Here is a 15,338-nt window from a genome sequence, read left to right on the forward strand (position 1 = left end):
TCTCTTTATAATATTAATATTGAACCACTGTACTCACATGAACTGATTTAAATATGTTTTTAGTACATTAATGGATCTTGAGAGAGGAAACGTCATTGCTGGCTATGCAGGCCTCACGGAGCCATCGGATTTCAACAAAAATATCTTAATTTGTGTTCCGAAGATGAATGAAGGTCTTAGGGGTGTGGAACGACATGACGGTGAGTAATAAATAACATTACTTTCATTTTTGGGTGAACTAACCCTTTAAATCAGGCTGTCAAACTCACCTCAGATGTACCCATAGACGGATGTACCGTGCTGTAAATTCACCGCGCATGCGCTTTTCGTTACTACTGTTTGGTTGAGTAATAATGTTAAACCTGAGAAAAATGATGGGAGTCTTTAAAACTGAGGCAAAAGATTTCAATGTATTTCGTTAATAGTATGAGCAGGACACAAACGTAAAGACAAGTTGAGACGTTTTGCCTGTCGCGCGCAGAGCTACTACGGTACGGAGTGTATCACGGGACATTTCGTTTGTACTTTTTATTGGAGAAAAAGATGGAAACATTTTAAATACCAAAACATGCCTTAAAAATTAGTTGTTTGCTTTTAAGCACCTCATATAAATCAAAATTCGACAGGAGGTTAAATTCTATAATTCTATAATTCTATATATATTATATATATGATATATTATATAATATAATTATATACACATATATATATGTGAATATAATTAAGGGTTAAATGTATAGTGTATAAAAAGTGCACAAAGTGAACAAAAAGTATTTTTGTGTTTAAAATTGTGTGAATGTATAATGTTTAACACAAGGCATTTTGGCTTGATATCTTCGAGTTAAAACTAACTCATTCTTCAGTTTTTATTATTATTCAATGATTTGACATTGATTTAGGTCTGCTTATTTTTATTTTGTAAGGATTATTATGCTCTGATTTCAGACCGACCTTTCGCAAATGGCAATCGATGGGGCTACTTTATGCTGTAATTCCTAAACCATATTTTGTCATTATTTGGAGTTTAATATATTTTTATTCATTTAGAGATCCTTTGATTCAACATCATGACATTAATATGGAGGTCATTTGTTTATGTCTTTTTTGCACATATCCATTTTAGCACGTTTTTTAACTCAGTTTTTTAAACATTTTACTTGTTAACATTTCTTTATTACAGTAGGTGAGACTTTCTACAAGCATTTTTACCATTTTTGTTTAGAAAAAGATTAGTCATCCTTGGCTTGATTTTTCCTTCCTTGCGAGGATTTTTCTCACGCAATACCCAAACATTGTCCCCGTCATACCAGCTTTGCAAAGCTCAGTGTAGTTGTTGAATATGTACACCAATGCAACGTTAATATACAAGCTGAAGATATTACACTTGGAGGAAAAATACAGAGCAGTGTTTATAAAAAACAACATTTATTAGTCACGTTCCAATTGACTATTCAACTGAGGGTACAGAGACAATACTGAAGATGCTAATAATGAGGAGGAAAGACAGCAAATCAAATTGATACAAGCAAATGGAATGTGGTACAAAAAAAAAAAGACAAAAAAAAAGAAAAAAGTAGGCATAAATACAAAACAACTGACAGCACAGCCGTAGTACATTATATAACTAAAAGAGAGATCTAATTTACAACTCTACACCGTGTTGAAAAGGTCAAGCTACTTGGAGGCGAGGTTCAGTGCTGCAAATCCATACAGTACATGAGTGGGACCCGTAACAACAAATGCAAGTATTGCTGTACTGAAGGTCCTCGCCAAGTGAGGCGTGACGCCTGCCCGCTCACAATTTGAGCTTTTTCCTGCGGCCACGTCCATCAGGGGTCCCGTCCTGCTTGCGTTTCTGGGCCTACGGGGAAAGAGGAACAGGTCATTAAATATTACTCTCCAACTTATGAGCTCGTCTTCAATATTTCCAGCACTTGTTATGATGAAGAACGTCTGGCACAATCTCACCGAAGACGTGCGAGGGCCCCTCTTCTTCTTCTCCGCTTTCTCTCGCTCCTCCAACTCCATGTTCTCACGTTCAATGAGCGTGATGAGTGTGTTACATCTCCTCTGGAGCTCCTGTGGTTACATAAACATATACAGAACAGTGTTAGGAGTTCTGAAAGTTAGCGCAATTTCATAGTTTAATATGAGATGCCGTTTCCCCAGATGTAATAAATCAGCATTAATAACCAAAACAATATCAAGAGCAATACATCGACAAGTGAGGGTTGTTGTACATTATATAACTAAAAACGAGATCTAATTTACAACTAATGATTTTGCTATTATTGCAATCCTACCCTATAATGAGTTCCTGTTTTTTAATTTAGAATTTTATTTGCATTATGCAATTGTCAGGGTTCCCACTTTGTATGAACACTAGATTCAAGGACTTTATAGAGCACCTTTAATCTTATATTAAGCACAAAAAAGGTGGGTTTGTTACTGCCAATCTGGACAGTATCAAAGGCCTACTTTACCTGTGTCCATCACTACTGCTGTAATATTAAAGGGTTAGTTCACCCAAATATGAAAATAATGTAATTTATTATTCACCGTCATGTCGTTCCACACCCGCAAGACCTTCGTTAATCTTCGGAATGCAAATTAAGATATTTTTGTAGAAATCCGATAGCTCAGTGAGGCCTGCATAGCCAGCAATGACATTTCCTCTCTCAAGATCCATCAATGTACTAAAAACATTTAAATCAGTTCATGTGAGTACAGTGGTTCAATATTAATTTTATAAAGCGACGAGAATATTTTTGATGCGCCAAAAAAACAAAATAACGACTTATATAGTGATGGCTGATTTCAAAACACTGCTTCATGAAGCTTCGGAGTAATATGAATCTTTTGTGTCGAATCAGTGGAGCAATGAAGAGAATGCCCAACAGCGTTTTTGAAATATTGCTTACCCAACCTTTAACCAATTTTTATGTAGCTCAATACTAGGGCTGGACGATTATGGCCTAAAATCAAAACCTCGATTAATTGAACATTTTACCTCGATTACGATTAATGAACGATTATTTTATTTCTGATTTTTTTTTTTTTTTTTTTGCCCTCATAGTTCACTGACAAGGTTTGTACTGTAAATAGCCTATGATTGACTATTAAGGTGGGATATTTTTTTTCCTGTTGAAAGAGTGATCTGACATCATAGCTCACTATCAGCAGTTATTTTATCTATGGTTTGTAACATTTCTTACAGGTTTCTGCTCGTTGTAAATCAGATAAAGATAAATTAGCACAGTACCAGTAGTGATTGCGTGTGTGAATTAGTCATACCGTCTCTCTATTAATTGTGAAGCTGTGGGTTGTAAATAGTTCCTTCAAAAGTAGAAAAAATATATGCTGTAACTTTTGAGTTTCTAAGCTATTTTAGTGATAAATCACAGGACAGCGCTGACAACAAGTTTCTGCGTTCCTCTGTGTGCGCGCGATCTTCACGTTTTGCGCAGCTGTTTGTATGAGTGTTCGTGCCACATGCAGCTGCGCGAGCGCGGCATAGAAATATGTATATATCTATGCGAGCGCGGTAGCTCGATATAATAATACACATCCGATCGTCTAATCGCTTGAATGTCCAAACCATAAAACAAATACAACTGACAAAGTTTAGTCAAGACGCAAGGCTCACCGCTCGCGCGCCATCACTATGTGTTGAACCGGCGTTCACCTCTGTGTTTTGCTTTTATGCCACTGACTGGACTGGGCGGAGTCACGTGGCTACACACGCAGTTATGTTTTTAAGGGGGAAGTATTAACAGGATTAAAAAACCGAAATAACCGACATGGGAAAATTTCGTCGGTTAGAGGTTCTGAATTTCGGTTTCGATTACTTTTCGATTAATCGTCCAGCCCTACTCAATACTGAGCCAAGCATCACTGAATTTGCACTTCCCTGATATTGAGCTAGTTAAACAGCTAGGCTCTTCTCACATGTACATCACGCAGGGCTGCTGCACGTGATCACGATCCATACGCTCACGCCACCTTTTTTCAGGTATTTCAGTAGCGGTGTTTCATTTTCTCTTTGGCAGCACATAAGGCCAATTTTTGTAATAGCAGCATGCTACTCTAACAACATTTAGTTCATGTTTAATTCAAGAACTTTCAAGTTTGTTTTCGCATACTTTCCAGTCCTTGAATCCATGTGCCTGAATTACTTTCAAGAAGCGTAGGAACCCTGAATTGTTGTGTAAATACATGTATGCCACCTTTGAGCAGCATTAAACAGTCTATGTAAATAAATGCCATGTCAGATGCAGCTTTTGTTCCACCTTAGCAGTTTAAAAGATAGCTTTTGATGATAAAAATATATTAGTAACAAGTCTATTGTATTCTGATTGTTTGAAGTAACTGGTTAAATTTAACACAGATACAATTAATAAAGGTAATTAAGGTTCAAAGGTTATTGCAAACATTGCCTCTTAAATGGAAAAGTTAAAGTAATGAAATAAGATCTCACCATGGCCGTGCGGGACTTGAGGAACCAATCGAACCGGAACTGGGGTGAGTTGCGTATGCACTGGCGGAGCTCATCATAAACGCTCTCCTTGTCGAATCCCAGTTTGTGCAGCATGCAGATGAGAAATCGATCCTCCTCCTCTGTGTAGTTTTTCCCTTTGTTTGTGCCATACGAGATCCTGAGCTGATGAAATGGCGCCTTATAACGGCCAATCTGGAGAGAGAAACAATACAGATTAATAGTTAAAGCTTTTATCATGTAGTTACTTTATCACTTAATACTAAAGTAATATTGTGGCATTGAATCAAGAACTTAAATGTCATCCTCTTATTAAAAAGTGTAATATTTTTTTTGTAAGAAAAAAAATTAATAAAACATCAAGTAAACAAATGTTTAAAACCTTTTCCATAGTAGTATGTCTGAATTCATAGTACTCATAAAATAGGCGAAAAGTACCCAGATGACCAACTACTCCCGGTGAAATTCTGAAGCACGAATTTGATGCAACCGAAATGCAACTGATGCCGATGACAACATGGCAGATGTAACTCGCCCAAAATTAATTTACACTACACACATTCATACTATATAGAATGTACTTTTTTAATGGATGCAAAGTTTCAAACCAGATGTAGCACCTACTATTACAGCATGTGATTTTGAACGCACTACATACTTCACATCCAAGTTGAGGATGTTTACATTAGAGTGCACATGCCTCCTTTACACAGCATGTGTAGTTAAATTTAACTGGTTGATGGAAAAGCAGCATCCAAACAATTTGTAATAAGGCATCTAAAATTATTCATGGCATTTTATGGATCTACGATAATACCTTGCATGTTCATTACCAAATACTATGTCTAGACAGAAGTGTGGCTCACTTTAGAGTCCAGTGCTTTCTTGATGCTGATTCTCCTCTGGATTCTGGCCTCTCCTCTCTCGATCTGAGCCATGATCTTCTCAATGTCCTGCAGCTCATTGCAGCGCTCCCAGAACACAGCTGCACACAAACACAACACCCCTCAATCATTTGTTTCCTGCATATGGTTCAGCAGTATAAGGTGACGGACAGTGTGTCAACATACCCGAATATTCCATGACCTCCTCTGGGGTTTTGCCCTCGACCTCCCGGGCGATGTTCTCGATGTCATCTCTTCCCCACTTCTCATTGGCCTTGATGAACTGGTTGAAGTCACGCTTGGTCCAGATAGTAAAACCCTGGATATGGATGACATATCGAATCAGCATCAGTACATGAACAATCTCATGGACTCCAGCAGGTCGAAATGTTAAGAGAGTGTAATTTAGACTAGGATAAGAAGTTTAATGTTTATACAGTGGGATTTATTATACTTAAAAGGTGACATAAATATGAGAATATAGGGAAGTACACTCCATTGGTTTGGCACATGAAGTCCCTGATGGGATTTACCTGTGAGAGGAGGTTCTCCTTCTCTTCCAGCTCTTCCTCATTAAGTGGTTCAGCTTCATCGATCTTGGCCTGTTCTTCTTTCTGCATTTGGGCCGAGTTGGGCAGATCGGGGTTTCTTGGCACCTGTTTGCACAGTGACATTATTCATTAGGAACATCAGAAGAGATGATTGCTTCTGAAGAGTTCTCATAACATTATTCACCGCTTCACTGAACTGCATGTTAATGTGTGGACTTACTGAAAGTAAAACATGAAACTTCATTTACAATCCACTTTACTTTTGTAACGTGCCATATTTGGGAGTTAAATACTTTTTTCTTTTTGAATAACTTAATTCTTATGAATCATTCACAATAAGACCCAGAGTGTGTATTAAGAAAGTGAACTACCATTCATAAGTCAGCAAGATTTCTCTTTTGAAGAAGAAATTAATGCTTTATTCAGCAATCACATCAAATTCTTCAAAAATTACAGTAGAGATATTCGTTACAAAAGATAATTTCAAGTAAATGCTGTTCTTTTGAACTTTCGATTCAAAGAATCCTGAAAAAATGTATCACTGTTTCCACAGAAATATGTAGCAGCACAAATCATCATATTAGAATGATTTCTGAGGGATCATGTGATACTGAAGACTAGAGTAACAATGCTGAAAAGCTTTGATCACAGGAATATATAACATTTTAAAATATATTCATATACATAAATAAATGCAGCCTTGGTGAGCAGAAGAGACTTTTGAATGGAACATCCGAATGGTAGTGTACCTTGACCCTAACCTGAACTTCAACACAAACACACACCTTGTAGCCAATAGTCTTCCTGTAATACAGGATCTCCTTCTCCAGCAGCTCAAACAGCCGAGGGGGAAAGAACTGGAAGTCTTGAACATTGGGCTGTTTAGGAGGACGGGGAGCCTGAGGGAATCAGATGGAGAAAAAGTCCATTAGGACGGCTCTAGGGAAGAGGATTACAATTCAAACGCTGATTACGGTCAATAGAGCCAGAGCTAATAATACCTTTGGTGCTTTGGGCTCGCTGACACGCAGAGCCTCTCTGAAGTAAGCATCCACAGCGTAGTTCGCCTTGCGCTCTCTCTTGGGTGGCTCAATCCAGTTAGTGATGACCTGAGGAGAAGGAGAGTTCAGATCAGTGTATCATTTTAAAACCTAGAATATAATGACAAGTACTTGAGGTTTGTAATGCATTACCTTTTTCTTTTCTCTGTAATCTTCACCCTCAAAGTTGTACACGCTGTTCTCTGTGTCCATGGTGAAGTTCCTCAGCGAGCTTTCTCCAAGATTGGCCAGCTTTTCCTTCATCTCCATGGTCTAAAACAAACATTAGAAGTGTCATAAAGAGCACTGCTCTGAATAAACTAAACATTGTGGTCATTTATGCATCTGTTCAGCTTTGTGAGGCAGTTTCTCTGGATTAAAGGTTGTACCTTCTTCTCTCCTCTCTCCAAGATGGCATCAATGTCTTCATCGGTGATCTCACTCTCCTTAGAGGCGAACACATGAGTGGCACCATGTCGAATGATGGACAGCATCTCATCTTTACCCAGTTTGCTCATATTTGGATCGACCAGCCTGCCTGTAGGGAAGCAAAAATATTAATCATGTTTAAAAATCATTAAATAAATAATTTTTTAAAATATTAATAATTAAGTAGTCAATGTTTGTTTCACGTCTTACCTTGTTGAATGACAATGGAGTCCAAGCGGAGCTTCATTTCTGCACGCTCCACAATTCTTTCCTCAACTGTATTTTCCGTGATGAATCGGAACACGCGCACCTGTTTCTTTTGACCAATCCTGTGGGCACGATCCTGAACAGAGAAGACCCAATGAAAATGAATTAACATTCTATTCCAGAAGATGTTTGATGCTGCTTCGGAGAGAAGTACTTTTTAATAAATCAGCAGTTCTGACGAAAGGAGAATGCAATATGCTACCCATGAGTCCGAACATCAAAGCAACAACAAATACATGGAGTAAACTTGCAGAAACAGATGCCAGCATGAATACAGACCATAGCCTGAAGATCCACTTGAGGATTCCAGTCAGAGTCGTAGATGATGACAACGTCAGCGGTGGCCAGATTGATACCGAGACCTCCTGCTCTGGTGCTCAACATGAACACAAACTTTGAGCTGTTGGGCTCATTGAAGGCATTGATGGAGACCTGAGGAGATGAAAAGAATGTTACAGACTTTATCATCAATCTTGACTTTACTTTATCCTCAATCATTGGCATTTATTTACAATTGAGCTGTTCTATGACAATGACGGGTGTGTAACTTTAACTTATGGTGTACAACTTATGGTGTACAATGAGAAAAGCAAAATACATACGTGAAAAGAGTCATTTTCATACCTGTCGCTCCTCATGAGGAGTCTGTCCATCCAGACGACAGTAACCGTAGTTGCGCCACATACAATAATCCTCCAGAATGTCCAGCACCCTGGTCATCTGACTGAAGATCAGCACACGGGAACCTGCAGGAAGAAAACAGACATGTTAAAAGCAACATGTCACGTCAATTCGAACGTTTTCATTTGCAAAATACTTCTGGCAACAAAGTCGTCACCTTGCTCTTTCAGCTTGGGCAGCAGCTTGTCCAGCACCACCATCTTTCCGCTGTTGACCACCAGGTGGAGGTCAGTGGTGTAAGGAGGGCCAGGCTCCGCGCCATCAAACAAGTAGGGGTGGTTGCAGCATTTCCTGAGCTGCATCAGCACGTTCAACAGACGCATTTTGTCCATCTTACCAGCAGAGTTCAGAATGTCAATATCCTTCATCAAGATCTTGGTGTACCTAAAGGGAATAATAAAAGTTCATTATATGTCTGTTGATTCAGACACTTTGTTCAATACATCAGGAAAAAAAGCAACATGATACAGATTTTGCCTTTAAAAAATAATTCCTAATAAATAAACCAAGAACCACATATTTTTGGCATTTATTATTAATATTTACCATTCTCTCTGCATCTTGCTGAGCCCAATATACATCTTGATTTCCTTTTTGGGGAGGAGAGACTTCTCCACATCGGCTTTGATACGCCTCAGCAGGAATGGACGAAGTACCTGTACCATTAAGACATTTATTAGTTACACTACATTTTATTATTTATATATATATATATATATATATATATATATATATATATATATATATATATATATATATATATATATATATATATATATATATATAATCTACACACACTTTTTTCTCCATTAAGAAAACAAAGCCTACATTCACACTAGGGTCCTAAAAGCAGGCTTTATTTTCTGAAAACAAGATACGTGTTTCCGTTTTGATTATGAATTGCACTCACAGTATGTAGACGTTCCACCAATTTTGTGTCTCCCAGACAGTTATTGGTGTCAAACCAGGAATCAAAATCCTGCACAGTGGAAAGACAAGCTTAGTCCAAAAGAACACCTTCAATAACAGAGTTACATTTATAACAGATTCTGATGCAAAAAGAAATGTAAAATTTCAATAGAAAGTTAACTTTGCTTAGCCTAAATATTATCTTTTAATGTGGTAATATCAAAGAAGACAGAATTGAGTGAAAGTGGCACCTCTGAGGAGTTGAAAACGTCTGGCAGCAGGAAGTTCAGCAGCGCCCACAGCTCGTGAAGGTTGTTCTGCAGTGGGGTTCCAGTCAGCAGCAATCGATTTGTAGTCTTGAACTCTCGCACAATCTCTGAAAGCTGAGAGAAACAAACATTTAGATTAATATTTAAGTGTAGAAGCTTTTTTGAAAAAGATGAATGCAACTGCAAACCTTCGATTTCTCGTTCTTGATACGGTGAGCCTCATCAATGACAAGGTATCTCCAGTTGAACTTTTTGAAGACAGCCCTCTCGATAATGACCATCTCATAGGAGGTAACGCACACATCCCATTCACCTGGCAGCAGTGTGTCACGGATAAAAGCAGTCTACAACCATAAATGAGTTATTAGATAAGCAGAAGTTTATAAAAGTTACAAAAAGGATTTCATCTAGCCCTAATTCACAATAAAATCCTTGGAAATCCCTACTTACTCTTTCATCCCTGTCCCCAATGAGGCAGACCGCTCGTAGAGAGGGAACCCAGCGCTTGAACTCATTCATCCAGTTATACAGGGTGGACTTGGGTACCAGAACCATGTGAGGTCCAGGAATGTTTCTATAGTGCTTCATGTAGCCCAGCAGAGAGATGGTCTGAAGAGTCTTACCAAGACCCTTAAGGGACAAGAAGTGGGAGACATTTGATTAAAAGAAACTTCCAATTTCTGGTTGCTGAAATATTTTAGAGCTGCAAAAATTATATGGACTATAGGAGTTTCCATAACATTTCCAGGCTTGGAATCCACAAGTTAAAAAACAACAACAAAAAAGATAAGATTTGTACATTTTCTAATAAAAAGGGCAATGGGCAGAGTCATACCATTTCATCAGCAAGGATCCCATTGATTCCGTTCTCATAGAGGGAAATGAGCCAGTTTAATCCACGGACTTGGTAGTCTCTCAGTTTGCCGGTTTTCACATCTGTCAATAAGTGTTTATTCGCAATAATAAGCCATTTTCAAAATTACCAAGAGGGTATTGACATTATTTCATATACAAACACTGTGCCATGCATTTATAATAATAGCATTTTATTGTGTATAACTCACAAGAAGGAGAATCGTCAAAACGTGTGCAAACACTGGTGGCTTTGCTGCTCTCGTTTAGCAGCTCCTCGTCCTCCTCCTGCTCAGTCCGACGGTGGCGGTTACTAAATTAAAAAAAAAAAAATGAACACAATCAGTCAACAGGGAGTATACATCATTAACACATGGAGTTTACACTGTTGGAGTTAAGTTAAACAAACCAATAATAAATGTATTGGATTTGTATTGGAAATCATAACAGCAATTTAAAAAGAAATCTCTAGGTTTGTTCTGCTTGCTTGTAGGGAGGCAAATATGGTCAAAAAATGTGTAATTATATATCAATATTGCTTTGATATTACTAAATAAAAATATAAAAAATTTGTAATTTCAGTGTAAAATGTAAAATAAAAAAAGAATAAAATAATTTTATTTTACAGGAAAGAAGTGTATTTTTACAACAGCAGGATCATGAGATGCTCATGTAAAATAATGCTGCACTTCACTCGGAAACATGCACCATATACATTTATTATGTCTTAAATATATATTTAATTAAATTACAGACTTTGCTAAGCCATATAACTATCAATTTTGATTAATTGTGCAGCCCTTGTAATACTACCTCATGCTACATGCTGATGCTGCATTAAAATTCACATGAAATATCAACAGAACAGAACTTTAGTGTTCCCTTAAGTAAAATTCTCATTAATTTTCTTCACAGAAAAACTGATTATTACATAAACCAAAACATTCATTTTTATTTTCCACACAAAGATGCGTCATATAGCCTACCGCTCTGCACTTTGATGTGGGACACAAGCAGGAAAGAGACCATTTCTCTTTAATAATATCTTATGTTATCTCCTGATGTTACAAGCAAATAGTTTTATCTTCAGACATTCAGGCTATGTTTGATTTTGCACTGCCAGAGAAAACGAAACTAAAAACCAGCGTGTGTGAAACGCGCTATACAAATAAACTTGACGCGCCTTATAAAGTCTAATAACAAGCACAAACTGTGTTAAATAGAAATTGACATGCAAGCAAAAAGGTTTCTGTCCTACTGTGTTTTTTCTACTTTACCACAATAAAGAATGCAAATATAATAGGCCTAATTAAGAGCAAACCAAAGAAACATTTATAATCCCCTGCATGAGTGAAGATTTGGGAAAAGAAACAAGAGATTCCACGTCTAGTGGAATAACTAATGGAATATTGTTCAATTCTCTGCTAATCGCAATTAGCAAAACAGAATACAAAGCCGACAAAGCTTAAATGTATCAGTGGGTACCGAATATACCCGGATACTCGGTACTGCCGGTACTAAAGAAATGCTGGTATCGTCACATTTTCAAAATTTCAGTACCAACTTGGTACCGAAGTACCGGTACTTTTGACAACACTACTGCAGTTGTTAATCAGTGGTGTGACTGACAGCATAATTTTTATGAAGAAAAACAAATGGGAGAAATTCTTCTGAAACACCAATTCGGTTGGAAAAGTGTGGGAAAACTCACTCTCCAACAGAGAGCAGGTTCTGCTTCTCGTCTTTTTTGATGCGAGGGCGACCAGGCTTCATCTTCAGAGGTGAAGTTGGAGTCTTCTGGGCAGCTGGTTGGATGAAATGAGCAAATACTTCGGTCTGCTTCAGGAGGTACTCGAATCTGTTGGTCCGGTCTGTTTTCTGTTGAAACAAAGCAGTTGAGTCAACAATAGATACGTCACTTCTACTTTCTTGCATAACTGTAATATGCATTTATAACTCAAGTAACTTTCATTGTTATGGAAGGCTAAATGCATTACCACTTTTTCTTCATATCCGCCCGGCTGGTCCTTATCTTTTGATGAGGGAGATGATGACGAGTGCGCTTCACTATCCATTGCTGTATCTGATGCTTCATCACGACCATTTTCTGAAGCATCATCCTTAAAGAGAAACAATAATGTAGTTTATGCATGAACTCCAAGAAAAAAAAATTTCAAGTCAACATTGATGGTTGCAGTTTTTTTCCTATGTTGACATTTTCTAATGACACAGGAAGTTTCAGAAGCGTTTATGAAACAGAAGTAGTGACAGATTGTTTTCCACCTTATTGTGATGTACACCCAATCAAGTTTCAACACCAATTAAAAATTATAATTAAATTAAAAAAAAAAAAATCAAGTTACGTACCAATTAAAAAAATAAAAAAATAAAAGTAACATGCATGGATGAATTTCTCACAATAAAAACCTATAACATACATTTAGATATTAGGTTGAGTTTTTGTTTCATGCTGATATTTTTTCAGGGATATTTTCACCAAGACATTTGATATATCAGGAAATTTTCAAATTTTTTACTCACCTCCATGTCATCCAAGATGTTCATGTCTTCCTTTCTTCAGTCGAAAAGAAATTAAGGTTTTTGATGAAAACATTCCAGGATTTTTCTCCTATAGTGGACTTCAATGGACTCCAAACGGTTGAAGGTCAAAATTAGTTTCAGTGCAGCTTCAAAGGGCTTTAAACGATACCAGACGAGGAATAAGGGTCTTATCTAGAGAAACCATTGCTCATTTTCTAAAAAAAAAAAAGATTATACATTTTAACCATAAATGCTTATCTTGAACTAGCTCTCTTCTTCTCTATTTGAATTCCAGCAGTGTAGACACTAAGCATTTATGGTTAAAATGTATACTTTTTTTTTTTTTAGAAAATGAGCAATGGTTCCTCTAGATAAGACTCTTATTCCTCGTCTGGGATCGTTTAAAGCCCTTAGAAGCTGCACTGAAACTGTAATTTTGACCTTCAACTGTTTGGAGGCCATTGAAGTCCACTATATGGAGAATAATCCTGGAATGTTTTCATTAAAAACCTTAATTTCTTTTCAACTGAAGAAAGAAGGACGTGAACATCTTGGATGACATGGGAGTGAGTAAATTATCAGGAGATTTTAATTTGAAAGTGAACTAATCCTTTAAGGAGTAGAAAAATATATAAAATGACCTCAAAACATCAACAAAGATTACAAAATATCATATCACTTTATGAAGACATAACCTTATCATTAACAAAACGCTCAACCGAAACTTCTTTTACAGCGATACAAATAATAGTTTGGTTTGATATGAAATGCAGTCATCAACAGCACCACATTGTCTTTTTTAAAATACTAACAACAACCAAGTAAACATAAAAAACATGTCTAATTAATTTGTGACATTGGCGTCAGGCAATTCCCTGTTCATTGCAGGAACATCACAAGAAAACTCACAGAACTCAACTTATTTTGAATTAAAGGGATAGTTCACCCAAAAATTAAAACGCTGTCATCATTTACTCACCCTCATTGTTACAAACCTGCATACATTCATTTGTCCTGCTGAACACAAAGGAATATATCTTGAAGAATGTTTGTAACCAAACAGCTGATGGACACCATTGACTTCCATAGTAGTTTTTCTCCAACTGTTTGGTTACCCAAATTCATTAAAATATCTTCCTTTGTGTTCAGCAGAACAAAGAAATTCGTACAGGTTTGGGACAATGTGAGGGTGAGTAAATGATGACAGAAGTTTAATTGTTGGGTGAACTATCCCTTTAAAATTATTGCTCCTTGACGAGCGTTACTGCGATTCTCAACGCTCAACCCGAACTTCTCTTTTAAAGCGATACAAACGCTAGTTCGGTTTGATATTAAATGCAGTTATCAACAGCACATTGATTTAAAAAATACTTCTAAACAACCAAGTTAAACTTACGACACACGTCCAACTGAAGTCAGTGTATGGTGGATTTCGTGGCGGGTAATTCCACCTTCAGGGTCACACTACAGGAAACTCACAGAACTGAACTTTTATTTTGAATTAATTCTACAATAAGAAGAGTCAGAATGGATAACGACAGATAAAGCAATAAAAAAATGTCAGCCTGACCCATATATAGCAAAATGAGCTCTATTTTAAGTAAACATAACAAAACAACACCACCATTGCGTGTCATATTCAGCTTATTACAACCGGACATCTCTCCAACTCCATCCCTAAATCAATTTACCATTATGAAAAGTGATTAAATGTTGTTATGAGTGCGAAAATGGACGCCGATCTGCTCATCTGTTCATCTGAGCCGGAACAATACATGCTAACAAAAACTTTCGGCTGCACTCGCGTGCGACGCGCGTAGACGGTTCGTCGACGCTTCGTTTCCAGCTCCATCAGTCGGTGTTTTGAAGTCCCAGATGAAATAAGATGTAATTATGAGTGGGATATGATGGAAATGAACCGCTCACCTCTGCCGGACCGACCGAGTCGAGTTGGCTCGGCTCTTCCCGCTGCTGCTGCTCCACGCTGCTTTCTGTTTGGGACATGATTGACTGAATAAATCCGTTATTTCACTATGGACACGAGTAATTCCGTTAAAAATAAGCCCGAAAAGCCGAAAAAGTATATAGGCTTGATTGGAAAGTTTCAAAATATTGCCCAAATAGAGCAAGCGCACCACGCGTCATTCACGGCCCCCGGCTTTTCTGTTGACACTGTTCCCGCAAACGGGCCCGGCTATAGACTATCGCGAGATTTCCGCGGTGCATGACGTCAAGACAGTACATGAATGTGTATTATTCTTTTCGAAATTTTACGTTCATATTTTCTTTATCTTCTTTTTTATTTTGAAGAAACATGTTTAACTCTTTAAATAACTTTTAAAAATTCACTTGCTTGTTTATTTAAAGTTCCCTTGAAATAGAGGGTATGCACGTGACGTCACCGTTGACCGTTATAACTG

General features: G+C 37.4%; 1 protein-coding gene across 1 annotated transcript; it reads right to left on the reverse strand.

Annotated features, from left to right (window-relative positions):
- Positions 1-1,408: 1,408 nt before the first annotated feature.
- smarca5 (SWI/SNF related, matrix associated, actin dependent regulator of chromatin, subfamily a, member 5) lies at positions 1,409-15,123 on the reverse strand. Its single transcript, XM_048196115.1, has 24 exons — positions 14,845-15,123; positions 12,375-12,497; positions 12,089-12,255; positions 10,590-10,690; positions 10,361-10,461; positions 9,976-10,155; positions 9,714-9,869; positions 9,508-9,639; positions 9,258-9,326; positions 8,894-9,003; positions 8,505-8,731; positions 8,291-8,412; positions 7,946-8,098; positions 7,610-7,742; positions 7,360-7,508; positions 7,124-7,243; positions 6,932-7,039; positions 6,716-6,829; positions 5,913-6,035; positions 5,566-5,698; positions 5,362-5,480; positions 4,478-4,690; positions 1,969-2,079; positions 1,409-1,861 (listed from the first exon to the last, which is right to left on the reverse strand). Exons 1-24 carry the CDS (start codon positions 14,920-14,922, stop codon positions 1,796-1,798), a joined length of 3,108 nt encoding a protein of 1,035 aa, XP_048052072.1. The 5' UTR covers positions 14,923-15,123; the 3' UTR covers positions 1,409-1,795.
- Positions 15,124-15,338: the final 215 nt, after the last annotated feature.

The sequence above is a fragment of the Megalobrama amblycephala genome, linkage group LG7 (genome assembly GCF_018812025.1).
Source record: "Megalobrama amblycephala isolate DHTTF-2021 linkage group LG7, ASM1881202v1, whole genome shotgun sequence".
Taxonomy (NCBI): Eukaryota; Metazoa; Chordata; class Actinopteri; order Cypriniformes; family Xenocyprididae; genus Megalobrama; species Megalobrama amblycephala.